This window comes from Zalophus californianus, chromosome 10 (genome assembly GCF_009762305.2).
Source record: "Zalophus californianus isolate mZalCal1 chromosome 10, mZalCal1.pri.v2, whole genome shotgun sequence".
Lineage (NCBI taxonomy): Eukaryota > Metazoa > Chordata > Mammalia > Carnivora > Otariidae > Zalophus > Zalophus californianus.
This window is the reverse complement of record NC_045604.1, coordinates 69,388,634-69,415,370: the sequence shown is the minus strand read 5'-3', so window position 1 is coordinate 69,415,370 and position 26,737 is coordinate 69,388,634. Positions and strand designations below refer to the sequence as shown.

General features: G+C 62.4%; 2 protein-coding genes across 16 annotated transcripts; one reads left to right on the top strand and one right to left on the bottom strand.

The window, feature by feature from the left end:
- Positions 1-77: 77 nt before the first annotated feature.
- Positions 78-8,449, bottom strand: MPG (N-methylpurine DNA glycosylase). 6 transcript variants are annotated; one of them, XM_027613580.2, is made up of 5 exons: positions 6,464-6,677; positions 4,523-4,630; positions 4,204-4,437; positions 3,250-3,454; positions 78-518 (listed from the first exon to the last, which is right to left on the bottom strand). In XM_027613580.2, the coding sequence occupies exons 3-5, from the start codon at positions 4,423-4,425 to the stop codon at positions 142-144; spliced, it is 804 nt and encodes a 267-aa protein (XP_027469381.1). In that variant the 5' UTR covers positions 4,426-4,437; positions 4,523-4,630; positions 6,464-6,677; the 3' UTR covers positions 78-141. The 6 variants fall into 6 exon arrangements, with proteins under 6 accessions (XP_027469381.1, XP_027469379.1, XP_027469378.1 ...); XM_027613578.1 differs by lacking the exons at positions 4,523-4,630; positions 6,464-6,677 and adding an exon at positions 8,256-8,449; XM_027613577.1 differs by lacking the exons at positions 4,523-4,630; positions 6,464-6,677 and adding an exon at positions 6,908-7,033.
- RHBDF1 (rhomboid 5 homolog 1) lies at positions 7,316-26,712 on the top strand. Of its 10 annotated transcripts, XM_027613567.1 has the most exons (19): positions 9,085-9,234; positions 19,616-19,756; positions 19,826-19,956; positions 20,224-20,328; positions 20,882-21,095; positions 21,503-21,712; positions 21,785-21,907; positions 21,980-22,137; positions 22,560-22,817; positions 22,934-23,045; positions 23,169-23,243; positions 23,334-23,495; positions 24,208-24,308; positions 24,463-24,526; positions 24,934-25,028; positions 25,211-25,286; positions 25,359-25,459; positions 25,586-25,739; positions 26,005-26,712. In XM_027613567.1, the coding sequence occupies exons 1-19, from the start codon at positions 9,229-9,231 to the stop codon at positions 26,422-26,424; spliced, it is 2,706 nt and encodes a 901-aa protein (XP_027469368.1). In that variant the 5' UTR covers positions 9,085-9,228; the 3' UTR covers positions 26,425-26,712. The 10 variants fall into 10 exon arrangements, with proteins under 10 accessions (XP_027469364.1, XP_027469368.1, XP_027469367.1 ...); XM_027613563.1 differs by lacking the exon at positions 9,085-9,234 and adding an exon at positions 7,316-7,335 and having other exon boundaries at positions 19,616-19,956; XM_027613566.1 differs by having other exon boundaries at positions 19,616-19,956; positions 20,287-20,328.
- Positions 26,713-26,737: the final 25 nt, after the last annotated feature.

Sequence of the window (26,737 nt, the reverse complement as noted above, 5' to 3'; positions counted from 1 at the left end):
GTCCTGTCCTGGAGGGAGGACGGATGACAAGCACGTTGGCCACGAGGGCGGCTCTGGCGGAGATACAAGCAATACTGTTTTCTGGACATAGAACGTTTATTTGGTTCTTAATTAAAAAGCCTTGTCGGAGCAGACCCTTGCTCAGGTCCGTGCATTCTGCTCAGCTGCTCTGTCTACCACACTGACCCAGGGGCTGCCCCGGACATAAAAGCGCAGGGGCTTCTGGGCCCACTCTCCCGCATGGCCAATGCCCACTCGGGCTGCCGCCACCACAGCTGGCTCACCGGACCCCGGGGGGCTGCGCTCCAACCACACAGCTTTGTCCGTGGCCAGGTCCCGCTGGTCGAAGCTCTTGTCGATGGCCAGGGCCTGGCACAGCTTGGAGGGGCCGCTGCATAGCTCGCGGTCTTTGAGGGCTCGGCCCGCGGCGCCCCTGCGGAGGGTGCTACGAAGCTGCCGCATGGTTTCCAGGCCCTCCAGGGGCTCCAGCGCTCGCAGTAGGACACACGCCCCATCCCCTGTGGGACACAGACAGCCTAGAAAGCCAAGCCTCCGCAGGCTGTTGCCCTCCCTACCCGGGGCACATCCAGTGCTGCGGAGGTGCTGAGCACCCCTGCACTCAGTGTCCAAACGTCTGCTGTTTCCACCTTCTGCAAACTCGTACCTGCAAGGCGCTTGTGCCACCAGGTGGGCTGTGTCCACGAGGCCTGAATGCCTGACCACTAGCTAGGGAGAACCTATTTTTTAAGAAGCATGGTGGGTGTTGGTAGCTGGCCTCCTCCCTGGCTTCATCTGGTTTGGTGGCTGGCAGTAGCTGTGACGCTGGCAAAGGAAATCCCCGAGAGCCAGTCATCTGTGAGCACGGTCCCCCCACCAGGAAGCAGGAAGCCTCAGGCCTGGGCCAGATTCCGAGCCGGCCGCAGGGTACCCCATCTGCCTTACCTGCTCGGGTAAGCTGGAACCTTCTAAGCTGGAAGGTCAGCTCGGAACAGCTACCGGTGTGCTCACGCTGCTGGGGGAGCCCTGCCCAGTGACGCAGGGGGAGACTGTGGGGGGTGGGGGGGGAAATGCCGGCACACAGCCCCTCACTCCCCTGGGATCCCTTCTAGCTCTGGTCCTTTGCGTATCACGTTTGTTTTCAGTCATGTCTGCACCCAACACGGGGCTCAGACTCACAGCCCTGGAGATCGAGAGTCACACACTGCACCACCTGAGCCAGCCGGGCGCCGCGGTCCCAGCTACTTTGAGAGACCAGAGACTGCAGATGGACACCCTGGGCCCCGGGGCTCACGCAAGAAGATGCATCTGCCCCAATTTCCTCAGTCCTGCATGGCTGGAGACAGTGAGGACCCTGGCCACAAGAACTCGGACCCTCCAGCAAGGCTGCTCTCCTGACCAGGCCACCCCCTGCCTCCAGGGGGTCTGAGAGGCTCGGGTGGCCAGGCCAGTTTCCACCCTTGGGCCCTGGCCACAAGGGTCTCCCCACTGGCATCTGGGAGCCCCGAGGGGATGCAGCAGCCAGGCCCTCTCAAGTAGCCAGCAGCTGACCAGATGCCCCTTAACCAGCCCGTTCTCCAAGGACCTCAAGATACACTCGGGGTACACAAAGCCTTGGAAGTCCCTGTGCCTCTGTGATTCCCGGGCTCCCCGGGGGTGCCGCACATGTCCCTCACTGTCCTGCGGAGCCCCTGCACCTGGGATGAAGGAGCGGCCTCCTCCTCCATCCCCACACCCCTACCCTGGAATGCATCTGAGTCCCTCATCCTGACAAAAACACGACACCCTAACCTCTTCCTGCCAGGTCTCCCCGTCCTCACCCACCAGTCCTCCGTCTACACCACCTGCCCTCCTGGTTGGTTCTGTGCCTCCCCCACCCTGAGGGCAGGCAGACGACGACCATGTCCTTGGCCTCCCCTCCCCTTCACTCTGCCCGGATGACCCTTGGCCTTGACTGTACCTGTGTGGTTTCCTGTTCCCGCACTGACCTGGATGGTCACGTGGCGATAAAGTAGTGCACCACCCCCAGTGTCTGCTCCGTCCACTGTACCTCCCCCCACAACCCCAAAATCCTGGGCTTCTCCCCCTTCCTCGTTGACCACAGCCCTGGGCATCGCTAGACTCTTGAGTTCAGTCCCACTTCACAAGAGGGGGTTGGTTCTCTTGCCAAAGTAAAGCCGGACAACCAAAGTAAGCTCCCCAGAATGACAAGAGGACCCTACCATCCTCTGATGTCCAGTCGCTCAGCTTCACTCAACACCTCCTTTGTGCTGGGCACAGGACCAATCGTGGGTCCCCTGCAGGCCCTTTAACCCCTGCGGCTCTGTCAATGGACATGTCCAGCTGTCTCCTTGGTGCAAGCACAACTCCCAGGTCATTGGAATCATTCAACAAATGTGTGTGACACACAACATACCAGACCCCAAGCTTCTTACTGGTCTCCTTGAGCATCTGCTCTTCTTGGGATGGGCAGTGGGGAGACTGAACAGACACAACACGGGCTGGAACTGGCTGGCCAGAATGGGCCAGGCAGACCTACTGGTCAGCAGTGCCTCAGGCAGGACAGTGCTGTGGGCTCTTCCTTCTGAGCCCAGACCTTCCGGAAAACAGCCACCCGCTCACAGTGCCCCAGAGCAGGTCTCACGGGGTGAGCAGATTCTCCTGGGAGCTCTAAACCAACATCTCTCCACTCGGCACTGCTGACATTTGGGGCCAGATGATTCTGTGAGGTGGGGGCCATTCAGCAGCATGCCTGGCCTCCCCCCGCTAGACACCAGTAGCACGTCCCCAGCTGGGATGACCACACATCTCTGGACGTTGCCTAATGGCACCCCACCCAGGTGGCAAAATCATCCCCAGTTGAGAATGACTAATTCAGACCCCATAACTGACCCCCTGGCGAGGCTCGGGCTTGAGCCCAACTCAACCCAAACTGATCCTACCCTCGTTTCCCCACAACCAGCCCCTCCCAGGTCCACCCTGGGGTCATAGGAGACACCACCTTTGATCCCTGTGACCATTGGTGTCCTTGCGGAACCTGTCAGCCCTGTGTTCAGGTCAACCCATGACCTCTATCCAGGGGGGGCCCCGGCACCTACAACCACCCTGGCAGTGTAGCCAGCGTTCCTGAGAACCTAACCTAGCTCAGCAGTGACACCTCCCCGGCCTGGTCCTCCCAGGGATCTCCCAGCCGCCAAATGAGGGGACTGTGCCCAAGGCCTCCTGTTGCCCCAGCACCCCAGCACTGCTCACCTCGGCTGGAGACGTTCATGCAGAAGTACATGCCATAGATGATGTACACGTACAGCGTCCCTGGCTTCATGAACATGCCACGGTTGCGGGGGGTCAGCCGGCCACCCCTAGAGTGGGCAGCTTCATCCTCTGGCCCCACGTATGCCTCCGTCTCCACAATGCGGCCGCGGAGCTCTGTGCCGTCCTCAAGTCGTCGAACCAGGACCTGTGGGCAGTCCGTCCGCTCAGCAGGGAGGGGCCGGGGTACACTCAACTGTGACAGCCCACAGCCTGGGCGTCATCTCCCCAGTTCAGGGAGCACCAGGGCGCCCAGGCCCAGCCAGGCCTCCCACTGTCCCCTCTGTGCTGCTCACCCACGCCGGGAACACAGGCCCTGCTAAGTATTCTGTCCACGGATGGTAGCTGTCTCAAGCTCCGGCCAGGGCCAGGCTGGAAAGCCAGCACTCGTCAAGTCACACACTTCAAGTCTTCTTGGAGGGGCCCCCCATCTCCCTGCCTCTTCCTCCCCAAGTCCCCTTGGACTTAAATGCTGAGCCTGGGGCAGGGCAGCATGGAGGGCACAGGGCGCCGGTGCTGTCCCCACACAGCTGCCCGTGACGCCTTCCACCTGGACTGACCACAAAGGACCGTCCTCGGCTCCCACGCACCTGGCTCTGAAAGGCCCGAGCAGCAGGACCAGCTGCCCTGCAGTGCCCCTGGCCTGGACCATGGCCCCGGGTATGAGCCAGTGCCACCAGGAGCAGTCCGCCAGGGAGAGGAGCCGGCTGCAGGTGGCCCAGACAGCACCCCGCCAGCTGAGGACAGGGCAGGGGCTCTCAGGTCAGCAAGGCACCTGGGAGAGCAGTCCAGGCCACAGGGGACCAGGGCAGGCCTGCGGAGTGCTGATTGTGCCAGGGAACTGCGTCTTCCTCAGCCCGAAGCCTTTCTGCCTACTCCTTGGCCACGTGACAGTACCTGTCCCAGAAATGCCCGCGCCAGGGGGACAGCGGGCTGGTCGAAAAACTCAGATCCCAGCTGTGCAGAGTGGCTTTTTGGGCTTGAGAAGTAGATGCTGCGCTGGGGGCTCAGGGTTGCAGGTGGCCGCAAGCAGGGCTCCAGAGGGGAAAGCGTCTGGGCTCTGTCTGGTGGACTCAGATGCTGTTCTGCCTCCAACAGCCGCTGCTTCTTTTGCCCCATTCTGCGGGAAAGCTGTAATGCAAACAGACAAAATAAATCTGAATAGGTTTTGTGGTGAAGTCAGAGCTGAGGGACCGTATTCGACTGCCGGCCTCACCTGTCAAACGGAGGCATCCCCTTGGGGGGTTGTAACAAGGGTGCCAACGGAAATGCGATACCTGATGTACTCGGCCCCGTGCTGGGCCCCCGGAGGCTCGGGGAGGGCCTGTGCGGGGGGACAGGCTGTTGGTAGCAGCAAGAGAGTAGCCACTCTGATCCACACACTGTCCACATGCAGAAGATGCACAGGCTGATGATGGTAAAGGGCTGAGGGGACAGTGGGGGCCCCCAGCCTAGGGCAGGAGGGCTGGTATCCTGATTCCCACTCATGACGTGGACCCCAAACAAACTTCTCATCTTGTTTCTGGAGCCCAGCCCTTTGCACTGACCCTAACCGGGAGTTGATTTTTTATATTTAAGTAATCTCTACACTCGGACATGGGGCTCAAACTCATGACCCCAAGATCGAGTTGCATGCTCTTCCGACCGAGCCGGCCAGGTGCCCCCCCTAACCAGGAATTTAAAAGCACAGCCATGGGCGCCTGGGTGGCTCAGTTGGTTAAAGCGACTGCCTTCCGCTCAGGTCATGATCCTGGAGTCCCGGGATCGAGTCCCGCATCGGGCTCCCTGCCCAGCAGGGGGTCTGCTTCTCCCTCTGACCTTCTTCCCTCTCATGCTCTCTACCATTCTCTCTCTCTCTCAATAAATAAATAAAAATCTTTACAAAAAATAATTAAAAAAAAATAAAAGCACAGCCATGACCCTGATGGGGTTTGGCCAAGGAACATTTGTGGTTTGTGGGTCATTGCGTCCTCCACACTCCCTCCCACCCGGCTGATGTGTTGGTAGGGCTCCCCTCCTCAGAATGGCCAGGAAGGCCTGACACACACAGGTCGGGGAGCACCAGGCTGTCTTCTTTGCTCCAACCCAAGTACTCAGGGCATGACCCCTGGTGAGTCCCCAACTGTCCTCTCATGACCCAGGATGTCATAATGATAAGGAGCAAGTGGGGCAAAGGTGAGTTCTCCCAAGGGACAAGACCTAACCTCCCACCTGCTGCCACGCAGCCCGAGAAACCTGACCACACACACTCAGCTGTTCTGGGACCAACTGCTACAAGAAGTGGGAGAAGATGAAGAGCAGGTGAGCACTGGGGCCTGGAAACACCCTCTGCAAGGGCTGGTTTTCAGTAGTACCCACATCTCCTTGGCATGTGACAGACCCATTATTTTTAACATAAGTGCTGACGTTCCAGATCGAAAGGAGACTGCCAGTCTACTGAGAGTGGACGCTGACGTGACCGTCTCTGCAGCCCAGCCCATCTGCCAGTACCCGCCATGGGCTCAGACGCTGGGACGCTGCCACCTGGAGTTTGGCCCCCTGCCTGCCTCATGGCACTCGGGTCATGCTGGGTCAGCCCTGGCCCACCCTGGGTGGTGAGGGACTCACAAAACTGCGCAGGCACTGAGGCTCAGAGAGGCCTCAGTTTCCCTATTACAGACCTAGAATCTGAACCTCACAGGCCTTCGTGGTGGTCTGGCCGCACGACTAAGTAGCAGGGTGACCCTGCTATCACACTCAAGAGTGAGCACTGCGTCAGACTGTGTACCTGGGCACCTCACATGCATCCCTGGCCCTGGTTAGAAATGAGGGTTCCCTAAAGAAAGGGCCCCAGAAAATGACCTCAAGTGTCTGTGCCTCTCTGTTCCCTCATCTGTAGAAAGGGGGCGAGTATCTGTGGCACAAGGTGGTTAGGAGGATAAAATGAGAGAAGTCCCGCCGGCACGTGGCTGGCATACAGCAAGCACTCCATGAACGTTAGCAAGAAACACCCTCCTCCCAGGATGTGTCCAGGCAAAACCTGGGGACTAGGCTCTCTGGCAGAGAGGCCAGGCTCTCCAGCCGGTGGAGGGCAGGAAAGAGCCTGGCCTACATGTGGGTGTCCAGTGGACCCATCAGCCCTCCATCAAAACCCGGGAAAACAAGGGTTAGTAACTACAGAGAGAACACTGATCCGGCTGTGACTGGCGCTGAAGTGAGGAGCGTGAGAAAGTGGCCCCTTGGGCCAACCCAGGTCACTTCTGTCGCAGCCTGGCCCCCGGGGAGGACATGTCCGAGCTGGGCCTCAGTGCAGCGCATTCAACCAGGAAACCGGGGTCTGGGGCTTCTCCCAGACGTCGCCGGCAACCTCGGGTTGGGCCTCGACTTTTCTAATAGCAAAGGGAGCAGCCGAGCCGGGGCCGCCACGCCGGTGGGCGCCCGTCTGCGGACTGCAGCCCCCGTCAGGGGCCGGCGCGCACGTTACTGGTTTTCCCCGGGTGCTCGCTCAGCGCTGGTGCCACTGCGGGGGAGGTTGCCGCCCCGGAGCCCGTTCGTTCCTCGGCCGCAGCGCGGGGCAGCCGTGCGCGCAGCCACAAGCACGCGCACCCGGGCGCGCACTCACCTGGGCCGCGCCGCGCGCGGGCATCCCGCGGCTCGGGCCGGGCTCGGGGCGCGGGGACCCGCAGTGCCGGGAGCCCCCCGCCCGCCCAGAAGCGACCCCGGAAGTGCCGCCGGCGCCTGCGCGGAGGAGGACGGAAGCTCGGGGAGCGGCGGCGACCGCGCGGCACCGATCCGCCCCCGGAGGAGGGGCCGGACGGTGGGGTGGGGGGCTCCTCCCATCCTGGACAAAGGCCCGGGGGCTGCCGGGACACTTGTGGCGTGAGGCGGGGGGGGAGGGCGGGAGGCGGCTGGGGTGGGGGCGAGAACCCCCGCAGCTGGTGCTCCCCCCAGTGACCTGCGTCCCGCCCCCACGTGCACGGTGGTCCCTGCACGGCCGCCAGCCAGTGGTCGGACCCCCAAGAGGACTGGTCCGTCACGAGTCTTGCTTAGGTCCTCGAGGGGCCCCGGTTGGGGGTTGGGGGGGTGGCCCGCAGACGGTTCGGTGGGATGACAATGGAGTGAGCGTGGGGGAGGTGGCGGCGGAGCCCCGGTCCTCGGGACACGCCTTCCTGGACTGCGGAGGGGTTTTACTTGCTCCCGACCTCCGGGAGGCACTTGGGGGGAGAGGACATGGGGAGTGGGCCAGGAAGACTGTCCAGGAAGCGGATGCCAGGCCTATCCGGAAGCCCCTGCCCTCTGCCCGGGTCATCATCACGGGCGGGTCCGGGGATTCTGTCCGCCGTGGAGCCCCCACCCCTTCTGCCACCCAGAGATGCCCAGAGGAGCCCGCCCACGTCCTCGGCGGGCTTGCTGGACCGTGGCCAGCCTCCTCAAAAGAGGCTTGAGGCCGGGGCTAGGGCTGTGGGGACCCATGAACGCCCGGCTTGCAGTTCGTAGGGGAGCGGCTGGGGGCGGTATGGGGACCGTCCCGCCCTCCCACCTCTGATGCTGCCCACCCTGCCTGTAATCTCTTAAATCGGATTGGAGTCCCCAAGGGCCGGGGCGGGGGGGGGAAGAGAGTTTGGGGAGGGCAGTGCCTGGTCCAGAGGAAGGAAGGGCCATGGGTGGGGGGGGAGGTGTTCAAGCACAGGGCTGTTGTCTGGGGACAATTGTGGGGCTGGGATGGGGGGTGGGAGGGGCGCACCGCTGGCCCCTGTGGACCAGGAGGGTGAATGGGGGACCTAACACCCAGCAGAGTCACCCCCCTCTCCCCGACATACACTCTGTAGCTCTAGGGTCCCCTGCAGGGCCCTTCTGCTGTGGCGGGCACAGTCCCACCCTCTTGTATCACCCACCCCTACCCTGGGAAAACCCTTGAAGAGCAGGGCCTGCACTTTGATTTCTGTGACCCTGGCCTTGGGAGGGGGTACCTGTGGGGCCTCGGAGAGCAACTGGGCATAGGATGATGTCAGGTAGGAAGTGCCGGATGGGCCATGTGGATGGGGCGGCGGATGAGCAGAGCAGGTCTGGCTGGGAGCATTCTGGGCTCCCACTGTGTTCCTCCTCTGACCAGCTCCGGGGCTGAACTCCAGGCTGGGCCCAGGCCCAGCAGCGCTGCTGGCCCCCTCCCCTCAGGGCTCCCACCAGGACTTCCTGGGGAGGAAGGGCCCCTGCTGGAAGCCACCCAGCTGTTTGTGGTACTCTGTGTCGCTTCCGGAGGTGGGCAATGTGTCATAAATCCGTGCTCGGAAGGCAGGCCTAGCTGTGACTCCCACCCATCTTTCCTTCTTACCCCCTGCAGCCGTTCGGCCCAAACAATGATGCCTGCTTCCTGCCTTCCTTTGTGCCCAGTCCCCCTTCTCTCCTCCCTTTCCCCTCTTCCTCTCTCTGGGAGGGAAACTGAGGCCCCCACTGGGCCCTGTCCTCCTGGTGAGGGCTCGGGCAGGGTGGGCACCGTTTGTATTAATTTTTATTCTGATTTCACAAATGGTGCGTGGTCCTTGTAGAAATCATGGGGCCACTACTCGTTCCCGAAGGGGTGTTTTACCCCCACCTTGAGAATGAGGAAAGAGAGGCTCAGAGCACAGCCCTGGCCCCCAGGAGGAGGCAGAGCTGGCGCCAGCAACGTCCTTTCTCCAGATGTTCCCGCCTGAGTGCAGGGGCTTGCGAAACCTCTCCAGGGTGGGCCCTCATCTGCCCCGCCCCCACTTCCTGGTTCGCGGTCTGAGGCTGCACTGCAGGCTGGAAGTGGTGGGCTGAGCGTTCCCACTGTGGCCTGCTGGGCAGGCCGGCTGGGGGTGAGAGGAGGTGGTCCTGGCAGGAGGAGGGGCCTAGGGCCTTCTCTGTCCCCAGTGTGCCCTGCTGCTGGGCCGAGAGAGGTGTGTTGGAGGATGTCCGTGCCAGATGGAGGTGAGGACACCCTTCATGCTTTGAAAGGGATCTGTGCCGGGGTGGGCTGCCAGTCACTGAAGCCTTGAGAGAAAGCATAGCACAGAGTCCCCAGTTCCAGCACCAGCACTGACCCAGGGCACCCAGCGCACTGGCTCGGCGTCCTTTAATGTAGGGATGCTGATACCGTGGAAGGGAGAGAGTCGGGTCAGAGCCTAGTGGGCTCCATGTCAGACGGCGGAGGGCCCTCCGGCAGCTTCTCAGGGGTTCTCGTATCCCACCTGGCCTCCAAGGCTCTCTGCATCTGATGGGCTCTGTGGGGGTCAGAGCCTCCTTGGGCAGAGAGGGTGGCCGAAGGAGGTGTGTGGGGGCTGCCTCCTCCCTTTCTGGGGCTGTGCTGTCGTGCTGCTGAGCCTTGGGCCCAGGTGCTTATGGGACCCCCTCGCCACGCACTGAGACACGGGGAGGGGCCGCTGCCTCGGGAATAGTCAGTGACTCCAGGCCCCTGGCTGGCCTGGCCCACTTTCATCTCTTCCCCAAAGAGCCAGGGGCTGGAGCTGAGCCCACCCAGGCTCCCCAAAGCCCAGGAACTGGCCTGCTGAGCTGAGGACTCCAGGGTAGCTGATGGCAACCCCTCCTATTGGTTGGGCTCTTACCCTCTCAGGTCCTAGGGTGAAGTCCACAGCCACGGGGGTGGTCCAGATATCCACCCACCCCCAGTCACCTGTCCGCATGGTAGGCAGTTGCAGCTGATTTCCATTTCTCTAGGGCTGGGGGGAGGAAGAGGGAGGAGAGGGACTGGGAGCTGGCTTTCCATGTAGGGGCTGCACCAGAGCATAGAGGACAGTGGGGCCGACATGAGGCAGAGCATACATACATGGATACATGTGTCCGTGTGGACTAGGTCCAGGCCTCTGCTTGCACCATCCTTTGATTCCAAGGTCCTTGTTCAGGATGCCGGGGTGGGTTGAGAACCTGGGGAATTCCTGGATTTGCCTGCCAGGGTATACTGGGGTATGCCTCGGGAGCAGCACCTGTGAGGGGCAAGGGTTTGTAACAGAGGCTGCTGGGAATCCCACTTAAGCTCAGGAACCGAGAGGACCCTTCGGAGGAGGTGACTTGAATGAACACAGGGGGAGGCCATTTACCTGTCACTGAACGCATAGACTGCTGCAAGAGGGGACCTGCCAACCCTGGATGCCCAGCCATGGCATGCTTTGGAGGCGAGCCCAGGCCCCGGACTCCAGAGATGACCCCACCGTTGGCCCTGCCAGGCTCGCCTGGGCATCCAGGTGGGCGGGGCCTGCTGATCCCTCGTAGGGGGTGAGCATGCCCGAGAATGCCTGGCATGGAGAGACTGTCCTGTCTGGCCGAGAGCCTGGCATGGGAGGAGTGGCACATGTAGGCTGCAGGGGCCATGAGCATCAGCACTGGGCAGCCGCCCTCTCGCCTTGTGTCCCCAGTCCTCCTGTAGTCACCCTCCCCACCCTCCAGTGAAGGAGTCCTCCTATAACTCCTCCAAAGCTACCAGAGAATTGTGTTGATATGCCTGTGTTCATAGAGGAGGCACCGCTTTGTCCCCTGGTATGGGTGAGGATATGATCAAGGATTCTGTCCCTTGCCCAGGTTCCAGGGCCAGCCCGTAAGCTGGCTGCCACCTTACGCCATCAACGTTATTTTCTGTGTAGTCAAGAACGGGGTCTTGTCTGCAGTCAGGCCCGCCATGACTTGCTGACGGTGCAGCGACTCTGTTCAGAGAGGGCCAGTGCCACCTGGTCCCAGAACAGCAAAGGGCGTCTTCGTAGGCACTGCAAGGCTGGAGGTGCAGGGCCACAGGTGCCCCAAGGTGTTCTGGCAACTAGTGAAAAGGTCCTCAGGAGACCTGTGGTCCCAGTTCTGTTTTCTCCGGGGCCGTACGGGAGACCATCATGAGGCAGCCTGGGTACCCTGCCTGTACCCTGCTGTTGGCACTCCCCCTCCCCCCTTCCCTGGTCGTCCTCTGGGTGGTTCAGCCCCACCTAGTCCTACAAAGTCAAGAGAGAGGGTTGCTGGGAAATTCCCACCCGCACCTCAGCCTCAAGCAGATGGGTCGTTCCATGTCCGACTCAGAGGGTGCAGGGATGAGCGCCCCGGGAGCAGTGGGCAAGCTCTGGAAGAGCGAAGCGTGCGGAGTGGAAACCAGCAGTGCCGTCTCTGCCCTGATGGGTTGGGGTTGGGGTTGGGGTTGGGGGGCTGCAGGCCCAGCCTGGCCTGGGAGTGACTGCCGGGAGCACAGGGGTCTGGGGAGGGGCTCAGGGCTCTGAACCTGCCTTTGCTGTGAGTGCGTGTGTGCAGCCCTGGGTAAACACATGAGTGGGAGTGTATAGTTGCGGTTGTGTGCATGTGTATAACTGGATGGAAGGGGGTGTGAAGGTGTGCGTTTGACTCTGTAAACAGGTGTGTGTGGATACGTGGTTAGAGCACGTGGGTGTGTGCCTGCACGAATGCATGAGCACGTGTTGTATGAGTGTGAGTGTGAGTGCCCCATGGGACCGGGTGCGTGTAGGGTGAGTGATTTAGTGTGGGCCTTCGGAGGAGGTCGGTGGTTCGGTTTACAGGAGATCCAGGGACACTGTCCCACGCCTGCCCCTTCCCCTCTTTCTCAAGCACAAGTCAAGGCAGCATAAGTTTAGGCCTCACCCTAGAGGCCGGGAGAGGCTGAGGAGCTCAGGACATCCGTTGACGCGGAGGCTCTGTCCCGTTGGGCCACTAGGTCCTCCCTCCCCGGCCAAGGCGCCCAAGACCCCCAGCCGCAGCTATCCGCGCGGTCGGACACACGGGAGAGCGGAGCCCAGCGGCCTTCCCGGAGGAGGTGACTGGGGCCGGGCGGGCCGCGCGCATTCCTGAGCCCTGAGTCAGCGCGGCCGCCCCCTCCGGCCGGGCCCGCCCCCGGCGCGCACGCCCCTCGCTCCATGGCATTCCCGGGCGGGCGGGCCGGACGGGCGCGCGGGCGGGGACTCGGCGCGGGCGCCCTCCCGGCCGGCGGCGGCAGCCCCTCCCCGGAGCCCTCAGGACCCCCGAGGACCCCCCCGGTGCCGGCGGCGGCGGCGGTGAGTGAGCGCGCCGGGACCGGGGCGCAGGGCTCCGCGGGCCGGGCGGGTTCTGGGGCTGCGTCCGCTGCGCGCGGGGCCCGTGCTCAGCCCGCCACGGCCAGAGGCGTTGGCAGCGGCTGGGGTCGGGCCGGGCGCGGGGTCCAGGCCTGGGGCCGGGGCCGGGCGAGTCCCCGCCCGGGGCGTCCGGACTTTCCTTCCCGGAGTTTCCCGAGCCACCCGCGGAGGCGGCCCAGCCCGGGATTCCTAACCCGGCGCGCCGCAAAAATAGCCCAGGGCCGGATTAGCACGTCCCGGCGGCCTGACCGGGCCGGACAGCTCGGCTCCAGCCCCCGCCCAACAGCTGAGGGTCTTGGGAGCGGGCGGGCTCGGAGTCTGGGGGTGTCCCCAGGCTCCTCCGAGCTGTGCCCTCCCCCCCTTGACGTTTTCCGTCCCGGCCGCCGCCGGTGGGTGGTGCTCCAAGTCGAAACTCCAGCTCCGAGGGTGGGACTCCTCGGGACCGTCCCTGTCCCAGCCGTCCTCACAGGGGATGGGAATACGATCACCAGTAATAGCAGTAGTTGGGGGGGCTAGGGGCGGGGTACTTCACAACCCCTGTCTCCCCACTCTGTAAGTCCTGGAACTGCGGGGACCGGGGAGCTACTCCCTAAGACCGCCCCCCCGCGTTGTGTTCAGTGGCCTAGAGGAGCGGAGGTGGGGGGCGTGGGGGCGTGCCTAGAGGCAGGCCTTCTATTGGCAGGGAAGATGGCAGGACCCCAGGTGCTCGGGGTACGGGGGAGGGCCTAGCTGTCTGTCCTGCTGGGGGCTTGTCTGTGGCTGAATGGGGAATGGGCAGGGGATCTCGCAGCCATGCCTGCCCAAGGCCCAGCTGGTTCCTGACCCGAGTTCGTTCCGTGCAGCTTGGGTTGTGTGTCTCTGTGTCTGTCTGGGTGGGCGGGGCCTGGATCCCGAGGCCCTAGCCTTGTGCTGGGAACCCCCCCCCCCCCACCTTGGGACTTCCTGACTGAGAAGATTCAAGGATGAAACTGGCTTTTCAGGTTTGGCCCAACTAGATGCTGGGTTCTCCCCACCCCCCTGAAGCCAGCCTCAGCCCCCTAGAGAGCCCCCAGAAATTAGGAGGAAGGTGGGGAACCCAACAGCTGGCTGGGGTCCAAGAGGTCCCTCAGCTGAGCCCCCTGCCACCAGGGACCATTCTGGGCAAGCTGGGTCCTTTTCCCTGAGAACAGCGCAGGGCTAGTAGGTGGGCACAGGAGTCAAGGGGCCCCAAATTCAAGATGCGGGGCCCCAGGCCCATCCCAACCCTTCCAAGCAGCCAGCCAGCCTCCCATTGTGCAGACAGGCCGACTGAGGGCAGCCGAGCTGGAGAATTGTCATGACCAGAATCCCTCATGCAGCATTAAGTGTCCTGCCAAGTTGTTGTCCTTGGGAACTCATATTCTCGGGGGGCCCTTGGCTCAGAGGGGATCACCCAGGTCTTCCCTGCCTTTTAGGGCCCCCCGTCAGGGTCTTTTCAGCTCCCAACGACTGCTCAGGGCACACCCCGTTGCTCCTCTCCCTGGATGTGAGGTGCTCCCCTTCCAGCTTCGGTGTCCGTGACCAGATCCACTTTCTACCCAAGGATCATATTCCCTGGCTTCTGCCTGTTCTCTGGGTTGGGTGTGTTTGAGGGCGACCCCTCCTCCCTGAGCTGAGAGAGAGGCTCTGGGTCAGGACAGGGTGGAGTTGGGGGCCCTGGGGGGCTGTGGCCAGGGCCAGCTAGGCAGGCACATGGGTCCCTTGGACCCCATCTCCTGGGCAGACATTGTCCAAGGCTTCGAACCCCCCCTTGGAGGCTCAGTGAACTCAGGTGGTGACTGGCTTCTCTGAGGCTCAGTTTTCTTATCTGGAAGATGGTACAGAGGACCCTCCCCAGGGCTTGTGATAGGTCAGCAGGGTTGGTTAGACCCAGGTTTCCGGCAGGTGTGCCAGGTTTCTGACGACAAGCCATTTCTGCTCTTACAACAGACTTCAGGACTTGGCGTCCCCTCCTGGGACCTCTCTAGTACTATCCAGGAGCTGGCCCGACCGGGGAGGAGCTCACTAAGCCTGAGGGTGTCAGGGCACCGGGAGCACACGTGTGTCAAGTCAGCGGGGGAACTTCTGGGGGCGCTGAGCGGTGGCCTGGCTGCTCATCTGCCCTTGAGCCAGGCATGTTGGTAGAATGTGGGCCTTTCCCCTCTGCAGCTTGGGGGAGGCTTTCACCTAAGTCCCGAGACCCAGCTAGACTTCAGGTTGTCAAAGCCAGAATCTGCTATAGCTAAGTCTCTTCCCTTGTGCCTTGCTGACTGGCTGACTGCGGGGCACGGACCTGCAACCTCTCTGAGCTTTGGGGCTCCCCAACCTGGGGTGTATTCACTCTCTCAGCCCCTGCCAGAGCCAGTGGGGTCCAGGGCTTTGATTCTGGTTGTTGGGGACCCCCAGGTCCGTACATGCCTATTGAGCCTTTGGGCAGTAGCCCTCCCCAGGGTTAGTGCCTCCTCTGCAGCACCCTCCCTGGTTAGGTCCCGGAGTGTAATTATCACTAGGGATTCCTGTGCCTTCGGGGCCTCCTGTAGCAGGGAGCCTCCTGTTTTGTTATTGGCCTTCTGCATACCTGTCTGGGGTGATGTCTGTCCTGTGACGGGTGACACGGGGAGGTAGGGATGGACGTGTCCGCTTGGGGACGGGCAGAGGGCACTGTGCAGGCCATCAGCTAGGTCTTGGGCCTGCCCTGATGCTCTCTGACCTCTTTTCCTTCACAGAGAAGTGGCGAGGTCTGGGAGGGTTTGAGGAGGGCTGAGGACTCGATCGGTACCGTTTGTAGCATGATGCCATTTATACATGAGACAGAGAGGCACAGAGAGGCACAGCGAGGCCAGGTGACTTGCTTTGCTACACGGTAGCATGTGGGTGGTGAAAGCCTGGATTCTGGGAGGCCACACGGCTAGTGATCCCCGCTCGTAGGGCGTTTCGGGGGGTTGGGCATCAGATTAGGGGTCAAACAGAAGAGTGGGGGGGTCAGAGGTCAGGGCTCTAGTGTGGAGGCTGGAGCATTGGGATCGTGCTGCGGTGAGCTGGGGACACGCCTGGGCAGGTGTCCTGGGGCGGGGCCATTGCTCCAGCTGACCTTGGCGGTGGGCGGTCCCCTGGGCAGGGCGGGGCCGGGGCTTGGTGGGTCTTGTCCTGGGGCTGGGCCATCCCGGCTCTCCAGGCAGCCTCCAGCCGCCCCTGCTGGCATCGTCCTGCCAGCTGGCTGAGCAGGCCTGAGTGCCTTGGTGGCCACCGCTCGCACCTGAGGATCCAGTCTCACGGTGGCTCTGGCCACTGTCCAGGCTGGGGCAGGCCACACCTGCTCCCCAGTCTCCTCCTGCCTCTTGGTTACACCCTACCAAACTGGGCATCTCCGAAGGCTCCCACGGCCAGGTGCCTCCCGTGGCTAATGTTCTGGTCGTACGTGCGCCTGGTCCCCGCGCTTCCCTCCCCTCTCCTCCGCGGGCTGCCCTCAGGGAGCCCTGCAGAGCCGGCAGGCATTGACCAGCCCGGGTGTTTGGTTCAGCCGCTGCTTCTCAAGCACCTCTGTGGGCCAGGCACTGCTGTGGCCCCTAATTTTCAGATGAAAAAATTGAGGCTTGCAGGTGGTGAAGGTGAGCAGGGTCTGCCCGGTGTCTCAGGCCAGGCTCTCCCGTGGCTTCCCGGCCCGTCTTCTGTCGGTGCGTGTGGCCGCCCCGAGGGCCCCCGCTCATCCCCAGGGCAGGAACATGCTTCAGTGGGACCTGCCCCTGCTCCCCACCCAGCCCACTGCCCTGAGGAGGTAGCTGCTCCTAGGTCTCTCCATCCATTTAAAGCAGCCCTAGTGGTCCTGTGACCCTGCAGGGCCCTCCGTCCCTCAGCCCCATCTGGGGCCCTCGTCATGAGCCCCATGCTTGTCCTGTGCTGCCCGGAGTGCCTGGGTGTCGTGTCTGCCCCTGCTTCGTGCCCCCTTGCCGGGCCCGGTCCCCACCCTTAGCATTTGCTAAGCAGTTGTCAGCACTTTCTAGCTCACTTCCGGATGCCCAGTTAGGGGTCTCCTGATGGGGCTGGGCCCTGGGTGGGTAGCCTTGACTGTCACCAGAGTGACTCAGATGATGCGTGACCCCGAGCAGTCAGGCCCTCCCTGGGCTGCTGTTTCTTCCTGCCCCGAGGGGGTCAGCAGAGCAGAGATGCTGTTGGGATTCCCCCCTGAGGAGCTGTCTGGGAACAAGAGCCCACTGTGCGCCTGGGGGAGGCCTGGACACTGAGCCACTGTCCCCTCTGGGTGGGCGCGGTGCCCCTCCCCAGCCCAGACTCTTTGTCCTCTGGGCCCGCCCCTCCCCCACACCCCTGGGGCCCACTGTGGAGCACCCCTCCCCTTGTGGATCCCACCCACTTGAGGCCCAGATGGGAAACTATGCACAGAGGGCTGGGGCAGACCGGGACCCCGCAGCACTGGGGGCAGGGTGGGGATCCTGGAGCGCTGTGGGTTACAGAGCACCCTCCTGCCTCCACCCCCAAAACAGGAGGGACTTGGGTGGAGGTGAGGGACTCCGGGAGATCTGGGGCACACGTGCAGGGATCTGGTGCCTCCCTCATGAGCTCAGTGGTTCTTGTGTTCCTGGGGCCAACTGTAGGCCCAGGCTAGCAGGGGCTGGGGAAGAGTCCCTGGGTACCTCACCACCCTTTTTCCCACTTCTTGGCTTGGGCTCCCCCTGCCGCAACCTCGGCTTGTGGTCAGCTACTCCTCCCAGACCCCACCGAAGGTTCTTTTTCAGGAACCCCACATCACTCCAACCAATGTCTACCAAACAGTGGCTCTGGACCAGGCCTGTCCTGGGCACTGTGGGCCCGGCAGTCACAGGACAGCCCACACGTGGCTGATGCCCTGAGCTGTGCCCGGGGAGCCAGGGCTGGGAGCATCTGTCGGGGTGGGGCCAGCCTGACTAAGGCTGTGGGTCCTTGGGCAGAATGCGTGTGCAGGGGCGGGGCGAGACTCGAGCCCTGAGGTGGGTGGGAGCTGTGAGGAGGGGCCCACGGGGGCAGGGGGAGCTGGTAGGGGCATGGGTGTGGGTGGTGGTGTGTGTGTGGGGGGGTGCTCCTGGAGACGCCAGCCCCCTGGCACCCGACCTGTGGATGCCCAGTGGTGGGTCCAGGGCCGGAAGGAGCTGTGCTCAGTACCTGGGGCTGCCCCTGTTTTGTGGAGGGGCAGGAGGGGCTGTTCTCAGCATTCCATGCCCTCCTGGTCTGTGTAGGTCGACCTTCTCAGGTCAGTAAAGAGCTGGGAGTTGCTCCGAACAGAATTCCGGCCTTCCCTGTTCTGTGTAAGTCCAGTAGGAGCTGTGGGCAGCGTCCTGGGCCTGTGTCTAGTTCCACCACCCGAATACGTGACCTCGGGTAAGGCAAACCCCTGTTCTCTAGGACTCAGTTTGCCTATTTGTAAGGCAGGGGTGGGGTTTTCTCTTCATCTCCTCAGGCAGTGCAAGGGAGGTTGTTTCTGGAGGCGTTCGTGGGTGGGTTCCCAAACCCGAATTGTTTTTGTTTATTAAGATTTTATTAATTTGAGAGAGAGAGAGTATGAGCAGGGGCGGGGGTGGTGGTGGTGAGGGGGGCAGATGGACAAGCTGAGTGCGGAGCCCACCATCACGGGGCTCTAGCACCCTGAGATGATGACCTGAGCCCAAGTCAGAGGCCCCCCAGGTGCAACCCCCAACCCGAATTTCAGAGTCTGTCTGGTTCCCTAGCTCTTGGATGCAGTGGAAGAATTTCGGGGTCTCTTCCCTCCGAGTCTTGCTCGGCCACGCCCCTGCTCTCCATGCCCCACAACAGTGTGCTTTGGATCTCCCGTTTCCAGACACCCTGTGGTCCTTCTTTGGGGAGGGGCAACCAGAGCTGCCCTGAAAGTGACCTTTTGTAAGGGGGAGTAGAGTGCCAGAGAGGCCGTGGTCACATAGTCGTTGCCTCACCGTCACATGGCCAGGCAGTGGAGGCCCACATCAAGCCCTGGCCTTTCTGCTCTGGGTCCAGATGCTGAGGGGGCGGTGCGCGGCGTGTGACTGTTTCTGGGTGCGCGACGCCCCCTGGTGGTCCCGGCAGCATCCGCGCCCAGGCGGCTTTCAGAAGGTCCCTTGCTGGTGGGAGCTCCCGGGCAGGGAAGCCCCGTGGCCACTCCTCCGTGAGATGCAGGGGTCACAACCCCCTGTCATGGGTGCAGGGGCCTTCTGTCTTCGGAGCAGCCAGCATGGTGGGGAAGAGGGTGTGGTCTGGGTCAGACAGGCTTGAGCTTTGCCCCATGTACAGACTGGGGGGAGACCCTCAGCCAGCCTGTGTGCTCACACTCGCTGAGATCTCCGCACTGGCTGTTCCCTGTGTGAGGAGCAACTCTGCGGCGGCCTTGTTCACCCCATCACCATCTTCAGGTCTTTGCTAGATGTCACCTTCCAGGGAGACATCCGTGCCCCAGCAACCGTAGCGTGCTATGTTTTCCCTATCATACTTGTCACATTTTAACGTGGTGTCTCTACTTACGGGTTTTTGTTTTTTTTTTCCAAGATTTTATTTATTTATTCGAGAGAATGAGAGAGCAGAAGTAGGGGGAGGGGCAGAGGCAGAGGGAGAAGAAGCAGGCTCCCTGTTGAGTGTGGAGCCCAACGTGGTGTCCATCCCAGGACCCGAAGATCACGACCTGAGCTGAAGTCACATGCTTAACCGACTGAGCCACCCAGGCGCCCCTATAGTTTGTTTGTTTTTTAAGATTTTATTTACTCATTTGAGAGAGAGAGTGCAAGCGGGGGGGGGGGGGCGGGCGAGCAGAGGGAGAGGGAGAAGCTGACTCCGCGCTGAGCGCAGAGCCCGACGCAGGACACAGTTCCATGACCCTGAGATCATGACCCCCGGCCGAAAGCCAGAGTCGGACGCTTAACTCACCGAGCCACCAGGCGCCCTGTACTTACAGGTTTATTGTCTGGACTGTAAGCTCCAGGGAGGCAGGGATTTTGTCTATTTTTGTCTCCTTGTTTCTCCACCAGTGTGTCCCTGAGCACCTAGGAGTGGCTCATCGTAGATGCTCAAATACTTGTCCTGAATTTCTCTTTCGACACGAATGGATTTGTATTGTGAGGGCCTAGTTCGTGCCCCGGCGGTGTCTCCAGGGACGGGTGAAGCAGGCACGGAGCAGATCGGTGCTGAGCACAGAGGAGGACTCCAGCATCAGGGCCAGGACCCTCCCTGGGCCCAGTGACCCCTGAGAGGTCCGTCAGCACTGAATCACCCCCCCCCCCCACCAGGCTGGCCGTGCCCCACCCGGCGCCATGAGCGAGGCCCGCAGGGACAGCACAAGCAGCCTGCAGCGCAAGAAGCCGCCCTGGCTGAGGCTGGACATCCCGGCTGTGGTGCCCCCAGCAACAGAGGAACCCGGCTTCTTCCAGGTAGGCGCTGCTGGGCAGAGGCTGGGCGTGTGCCCCGTCCAGCCTCCTCACTGTGACCCCACGGCGCAGCCCCTGAGACGCCAGGCTTTCCTGCGGAGTGTGAGTATGCCTGCCGAGACGGCCCATGTCCCCGTGTCCCACCATGAGCTCCGGCGGCCGGTGCTGCAGCGCCAGACGTCCATCACGCAGACCATCCGCAGGTACTCGGCTGCCGTGGCGGCTCTGCCCGTGGGGGCTGGGGGGCCGGGGGGCAGAGGTAGGCAGAAGTGTCCCCTCTGGGTACGGGGCTGGGACTGGAGCCAGGGTCCCTCCTGTCTCGGCTGTCTCCTCCATCTTGTTCCCCATGTCGCCCTGTCCTCCTCCTGTTCTGGGGACCAACTGCTCTCACCTGCCACCTTCCCTGCTCCCCACCACCACCCCGTCTCCTTCTCTGTCTCTCCCATCCCAACGCCCTGGTCCCTGGACAGCCGGCAGGTGCGCTCTGGGCGTGTCCACACTCTGCCCCTCTTGGGTCCCTCTGCTGCCCGCAGGGCTCTGCCACAGCGCCGCTCTCTCTCTCGGTCCCTGCTCAGGTACCTGGGGCAGGGCGTGAGTGTGTGGACGTCAGGTGGCGTGTGCATGGCTTGCGATCTCTTGGGGGCTGCCAGTGCCTTTGGTGTTCCCTGGGGTTCCTAACAGCAGGTCCTGGTGGTGTTTTTCTTTGCATGTCCAAGAGGTGTGCACAGCTTGCCTGGCCTTGCCGTGCCCACTGCCTGAGTTCTTTGGTGTCTGAGGTCAAGCTGCTGCCTGGGGCCAAGCTCTCTGGCGAAGGGCTGAGCTCTGCGTGCCATCTGTGGACTCTGTCTCCCCATGAACCCCCCTCTCCGGGATGGGCTGAGGATCGGTGTAAAATACTCACTTGGGCAAGGCCTGCCATCTGCGCTTCTAGTGGGAATTTGGAGTTGGCTAATTGCTTAGGGGGTGGCCAGGGCTGGAACCCACCCATCCTCTTAATTAGACCCAGCGCACCTGGCCCCTGGCCCCGGGACCCAGGCGTGATTGGAGACTTGGGCTGGGGCACGATGTCCGCCCTGGCGGGGCCGGGGGAAGACCTGGCTTCCCCTTGCTGAGACCCTCCCGTGGCAGGGGCACCGCGGACTGGTTTGGAGTGAGCAAGGACAGTGACAGCACCCAGAAGTGGCAGCGGAAAAGCATCCGCCACTGCAGCCAGCGCTACGGAAAGCTGAAGCCCCAGGTCATCCGGGAGCTGGACCTACCCAGCCAGGACAACGTGTCTCTGGCCAGCACTGAGACGCCCCCTCCACTGTACGTGGGGCCATGCCAGCTGGGCATGCAGAAGGTATGCCCACCCAGCCCTGCTGCCTCCCACCAGCCTCTCTGTCTACTCCCTGGGCCGGGGCTGGGGACACGGCCGACCTGAAGACAGGAGACTCCGCAGAGCTGCTGGCGTGGGGGGCGGTCACGTGGTCCCAGAAAGGCACCTAAGATACTCTCTGGGAACTGGGGCCTGGGGGAGGGGACAGGGTCCTGGGATCGGGATGGGAGACCATCCCAGGATGCACAGCAGTGTAAAGGCCCCGTGGGTGAGGATGGGGACCCGCCTAGGCTCCTGCACAGCCATTCAGGGACCCGCTGGGGGGTGGGAGGAGGGGCAGCTATGTTCTCCACATTGGGGTCTAGGGTGGGGAAGGGGCCCCCACAGCCACGGCCCAGGCCTGGACTCTTACGTCTCCTTCCATCTGCCAGATCGTAGACCCCCTGGCCCGGGGTCGGGCCTTCCGCGTGGCGGATGACACGGCCGACGGCCTGAGTACCCCGCACACGCCTGTCACGCCTGGTGCCGCTTCCTTCTGCTCCTTCTCCAGCTCCCGCTCGGGCTGCAGCCGGTTCCCGCGGCGACGCAAGCGCGAATCGGTGGCCAAGATGAGCTTCCGGGCGGCCGCGGCCCTGGTGAAGGTGGGTGCGGGGACCAGGGTGGGCTGGGAACGCGGCGGCCGGCACGCCGCATGCTCACCTCCTTGCTGGCAGGGCCGCTCTGTCAGGGATGGCACGTTGCGCCGGGCGCAGCGCCGAAGCTTTACTCCTGCCAGCTTCCTGGAGGAGGACACGGCTGACTTCCCCGACGAGTTGGACACGTCCTTCTTTGCCCGGGTAAGAGCACAGGGGTATCACCTGCCACCCCTCTGTCTGCGTGTCCCACCCTGATCGCCTGTGTTTGCTCAGGAAGGAGTCCTCCATGAGGAGCTGTCCACGTACCCAGACGAGGTGTTCGAGTCCCCTTCGGAGGCAGCGCTCAAGGACTGGGAGAAAGCCACAGAGCAGGCCGACCTCACGGGTGGGGCCCTGGACCGCAGTGAACTTGAGCGCAGCCATCTGATGCTGTGAGTACCACTGGCCCGTGGGGAGGGGAGGGCCGAGGGAAGGATTGTGGAGTGTGAGCCCAGCCTGTGCACCGTGGCTGTGGTACCCAGGGCCGGGCACCCTCCAAGGCTCAGCTGCCCACCTGCGGGACGGGCACACGATCCCAGAACCCACAGTCTGGGCAGAGCCCCGCAGGGAGCAGGAGAGGGTTGGGATTAGTACTTGCAGACTGTCAGGGAACCTAACGTAGGTCAGGTTCTACCTCTTCCACCCCAGAGGGGCTCAGGATTGCTTTTACTGGTTGGGAGGAGGCTGAATGACCAGACGGTGCCTTCACTGCTAGACAGGAGCAAGACAGAGCGGGAGGGTCAGCCCCATGCAAGAGGGATTGCAGCAGGTCGGGCATCTAGGGCGGGGCGCTGACTGTGCCCCTTCCCCCCAGGCCCCTAGAACGAGGCTGGCGGAAGCAGAAGGAGGGTGGAGCAGCGGCCCCGCAACCTAAGGTGCGGCTACGGCAGGAGGTAGTGAGCACAGCGGGTCAGCGGCGGGGCCAGCGCATCGCGATGCCCGTGCGCAAGTTCTTTGCCAGGGAGAAGCGGCCGTACGGGCTGGGCATGGTAGGCCGGCTCACCAACCGCACTTACCGCAAGCGTATCGACAGCTATGTCAAACGTCAGATCGAGGACATGGATGACCACAGGTAGGCACGGCGTTGGGGTGTGGGGGTGGGCTGCAGCTTCGAGCGGGCAAAGCTCCAGGTTGGGGGCGGGTTCTCTGGGTTGGGGATGCCGCCTCTGCTGACGCTCCACCCTGCAGGCCCTTCTTCACCTACTGGCTCACCTTCGTGCACTCGCTCGTCACCATTCTAGCCGTGTGCATCTATGGCATCGCGCCTGTGGGCTTCTCGCAGCATGAGACCGTGGACTCGGTGAGCCCTGGCACCCTCCCCAGCCGAGACCCTTGGAGTCTAGGCTCTGAACTCCCTCCTGCTTCACCCTGGGAGGAGAGGGCTGGAGTGGGATCTGTCTCATCTCTTTGTTCAACCTTCCAGGTCCTGCGGAACCGCGGGGTCTATGAGAACGTCAAGTATGTGCAGCAGGAGAACTTCTGGATCGGGCCCAGCTCGGTGAGGGCAGGGCCTTGTGGGCACCGGAGGGTGGGAACCCCGGGCTGGCAGGGGACCGGGGCCACCGCTGCACATCCCACTCCTCCGCAGGAGGCTCTCATTCACCTCGGTGCCAAGTTCTCGCCCTGCATGCGCCAGGACCCGCAGGTGCACAGTTTTATCCGCGCCGCGCGGGAGCGTGAGAAGCACTCGGCCTGCTGCGTGCGCAATGACCGGTCAGGGTGCGTGCAGACTTCGGAGGAGGAGTGCTCGGTGGGTGCCCCCACCGCTGTATGTTTGTGGTTCAAAGCAAGGGCCCTCCGTTCACCTTCATTCCCTGCCTCCCCCATCTCCTGCTTCTCACATCACAGACAGTTGTAGCCAGGCGTTGATTTGGGGGTGCTCTTTCTGCATGTGTGCATCTTGTTTCTGACACAAGTGGTAGTGCTGTATTCTTTCCCCTAAGCAATTAAAAGAGACCCAAAAAGCAAAAAAGATTCATCCAAGTTTTGTTTTTTTTTAATTTTTAAAAAAAGATCTATTTAGAGAGAGAGAAAGCACAAGCGGGGGGCGGGGGCAGGAGAGAAGCAGACTCCCCGCTGAGTGCAGAGCTGGCCGCAGGGCTCGGTCTCAGGACCCTGAGATCATGACCGGGGCTGACACGAAGAGTGGGATGCTTAACCGGCGGAGCCACCCAGGCGCCCCCAATCCAGGTTTTTATCACATCATCTTGTGCGGAGGTGCTGTAGTTTATACCAGTTCCCGGATTGTGGTGGTTTCTATTCTGAAGCTAATAGGAATTCTGCCGTTGAGATCCTGTTAGGTCTCCCAACATGCCCACACGTTTCTGGAGTGTAATTTCATTGAGATTGGGTTGTGGTTAAGGGTGAGAGTCTCAGTGGCTTTGCTTCTGATTCCTGCGTCCTGTTGACGGCGCTGGTAAGGGGTGGGCTCTGACCAGGGTTTGACCCTGTGTCTCCCACAGTCCACACTGGCAGTGTGGGTGAAGTGGCCCTTACACCCCAGTGCCCCAGACCTTGCCGGCCACAAGAGGCAGTTTGGCTCTGTCTGCCACCAGGACCCCAGGTCAGTTTTGCTGCCCGCTCCCGCCTTCACCACCTTAACCCATGGCTCTGTGGGGTGTGGGGGGAGAGGGTATAGCCCCCAGGGGGTTGTCGAGTTGGACAGGTGTGGATGCCAACAAGATAAAGCGGGGTCTGACCACATGCTGGGTTCGCAGGGTGTGTGATGAGCCCTCCTCAGAGGACCCCCACGAGTGGCCAGATGACATCACCAAGTGGCCGGTGAGCCAGAGTGAAAGGTTGTTTGGAGTCACCCTTGTCATGTTGGGGAGAAATCCACACTTCATCCATTAGTGATGCCAGAGAGATCGCCATCATGGGACCACCCTGCATATTCAGATGCTGTGCCCCAGGCCTTTGCCCAGCCTGTCTACCTCCCAACACCTGCTTCTCTGAGCAGGCAGCCAGAACGGGAGAAGTAGGTGGAAGCTTGCTTGGGAGGTCAAGTGACATTATTCCAACTAGACAGATGGCTCATCGGAGTCCCAGGGTGTGGCAGCATGCCTGAAGTCAAGGGAGGCCAGTTTCCTACCCTAGGACCTGTTCATCTTTGCCCCAGTCCCCAAGCATGGTGTGGGGCCCTGGGTTGGGGGTGACCCTAACCCAACTCACCCCCATTTGTGACCCAGATCTGCACCAAAAACAGCGCTGGGAACCACACAAACCACCCGCACATGGACTGTGTCCTCACGGGCCGGCCCTGCTGCATTGGCACAAAGGGCAGGTAGGTGCGCTCGTGTGCACAGCCCGTCCTGGGTGCAGAACATTGCCCTGGGGTCCCTCTCCCTCACCACGTTCGGAAATAACCTGATACACCAAGGCGCCTATGTGGCAGTCGGGTGCCTCTGCCCCTGGGCCCCAGCAGGCCCCTCTCCAAGCCCTCTCAACCCTGGCCTGACCTTCCAGGTGTGAGATCACCTCCCGGGAGTACTGTGACTTCATGAGGGGCTACTTCCACGAGGAGGCCACACTGTGCTCGCAGGTAGGCCTCTGGGGCGAGTGTCCCTCCCCTCTTCCCCCAGCCACATGGGTGCTGATGGGCCGCTCTGCACAGGTGCACTGCATGGACGACGTGTGTGGGCTCCTGCCCTTCCTCAACCCTGAGGTGCCTGACCAGTTCTACCGCCTGTGGCTGTCCCTCTTCTTGCACGCTGGGCAAGTGATACCCTGTGGGCTGAGCTGGGGTAGGTGGGGTGAGTGGCCCCGGGGACCCTAGGCGTGGCTGGCCAGAGATGGGGAAGGGTGGCCTCCCTGCTGAGTACCGCCCGCCCCCCCCCGTAGGATCCTGCACTGCCTGGTGTCCGTCTGCTTCCAGATGACCGTCCTGCGGGACCTGGAGAAGCTGGCAGGCTGGCATCGCATCGCCATCATCTACCTGTTAAGTGGTGTCACCGGTAACCTGGCCAGTGCCATCTTCCTGCCATACCGAGCAGAGGTAGGGCCATCCCCCAGGGCGGGCACCCTCCTGAGTCTCCTGCTGCCCATCCTCAACTGGGTCCATGTCTGGCACTGGGTTTGGGTCCCCAGAGAGTCCAGCCTGGGCGGGGGGGGGGGGGGGCTCTCCTTTTGGCTCCTCCCATCTTGATGCGCTCTGGGCCGTGGGAGGCAGGGTGGGGAGAGGGGGCTCTCTGGGTCCAGGCAGGGGGTGGGTGTGGGTCTGCTCAGCCTCGCCAGCTCATGGGCACCCACGCTGTCGCCAGGTGGGCCCAGCCGGCTCGCAGTTTGGCATCCTGGCCTGCCTGTTCGTGGAGCTTTTCCAGAGCTGGCAGGTCCTGGCCCGGCCGTGGCGTGCCTTCTTCAAGCTGTCGGCTGTGGTCCTCTTCCTGTTCACCTTCGGCCTGCTGCCCTGGATCGACAACTTCGCTCACATCTCGGGCTTCATTAGCGGCCTCTTCTTGTCCTTTGCCTTCCTGCCCTACATCAGCTTCGGCAAGTTTGACCTGTACCGCAAGCGCTGCCAGATCATCGTCTTTCAGGTGGTCTTCCTGGGCCTCCTGGCTGGCCTGGTGGTCCTCTTCTACTTCTACCCCGTCCGCTGTGAGTGGTGTGAGGTCCTCACCTGCATCCCCTTCACTGACAAGTTCTGTGAGAAGTACGAGCTGGACGCCCAGCTCCACTGAGCTGGCCGGGGCCCCGGGGCTGTGGGCCCCAGCAGGGCCAGGGCCGGGCACACTGTCCGCCCCGAGCCTCACAGGCCACAGGACTCGGCCTGCGAGCCCTGTGTGCGGGCCGGCCCGTTTCCTGAACACTCACCTCTTGTGCCTTGTTCGCCGCTGGTGAACGTCGTCTCGTACTTCGGGGCATTTATTATACTAGTTTCCATGATTACCTTCTAACTAGTTTCTGGACGACCACCTCATGTGGCCAATAAATGGACCGGGAGCGTTTTAGCTGCCACTAACTTATCAGAGCTGCCTCCTGTCTCTGGTTTCC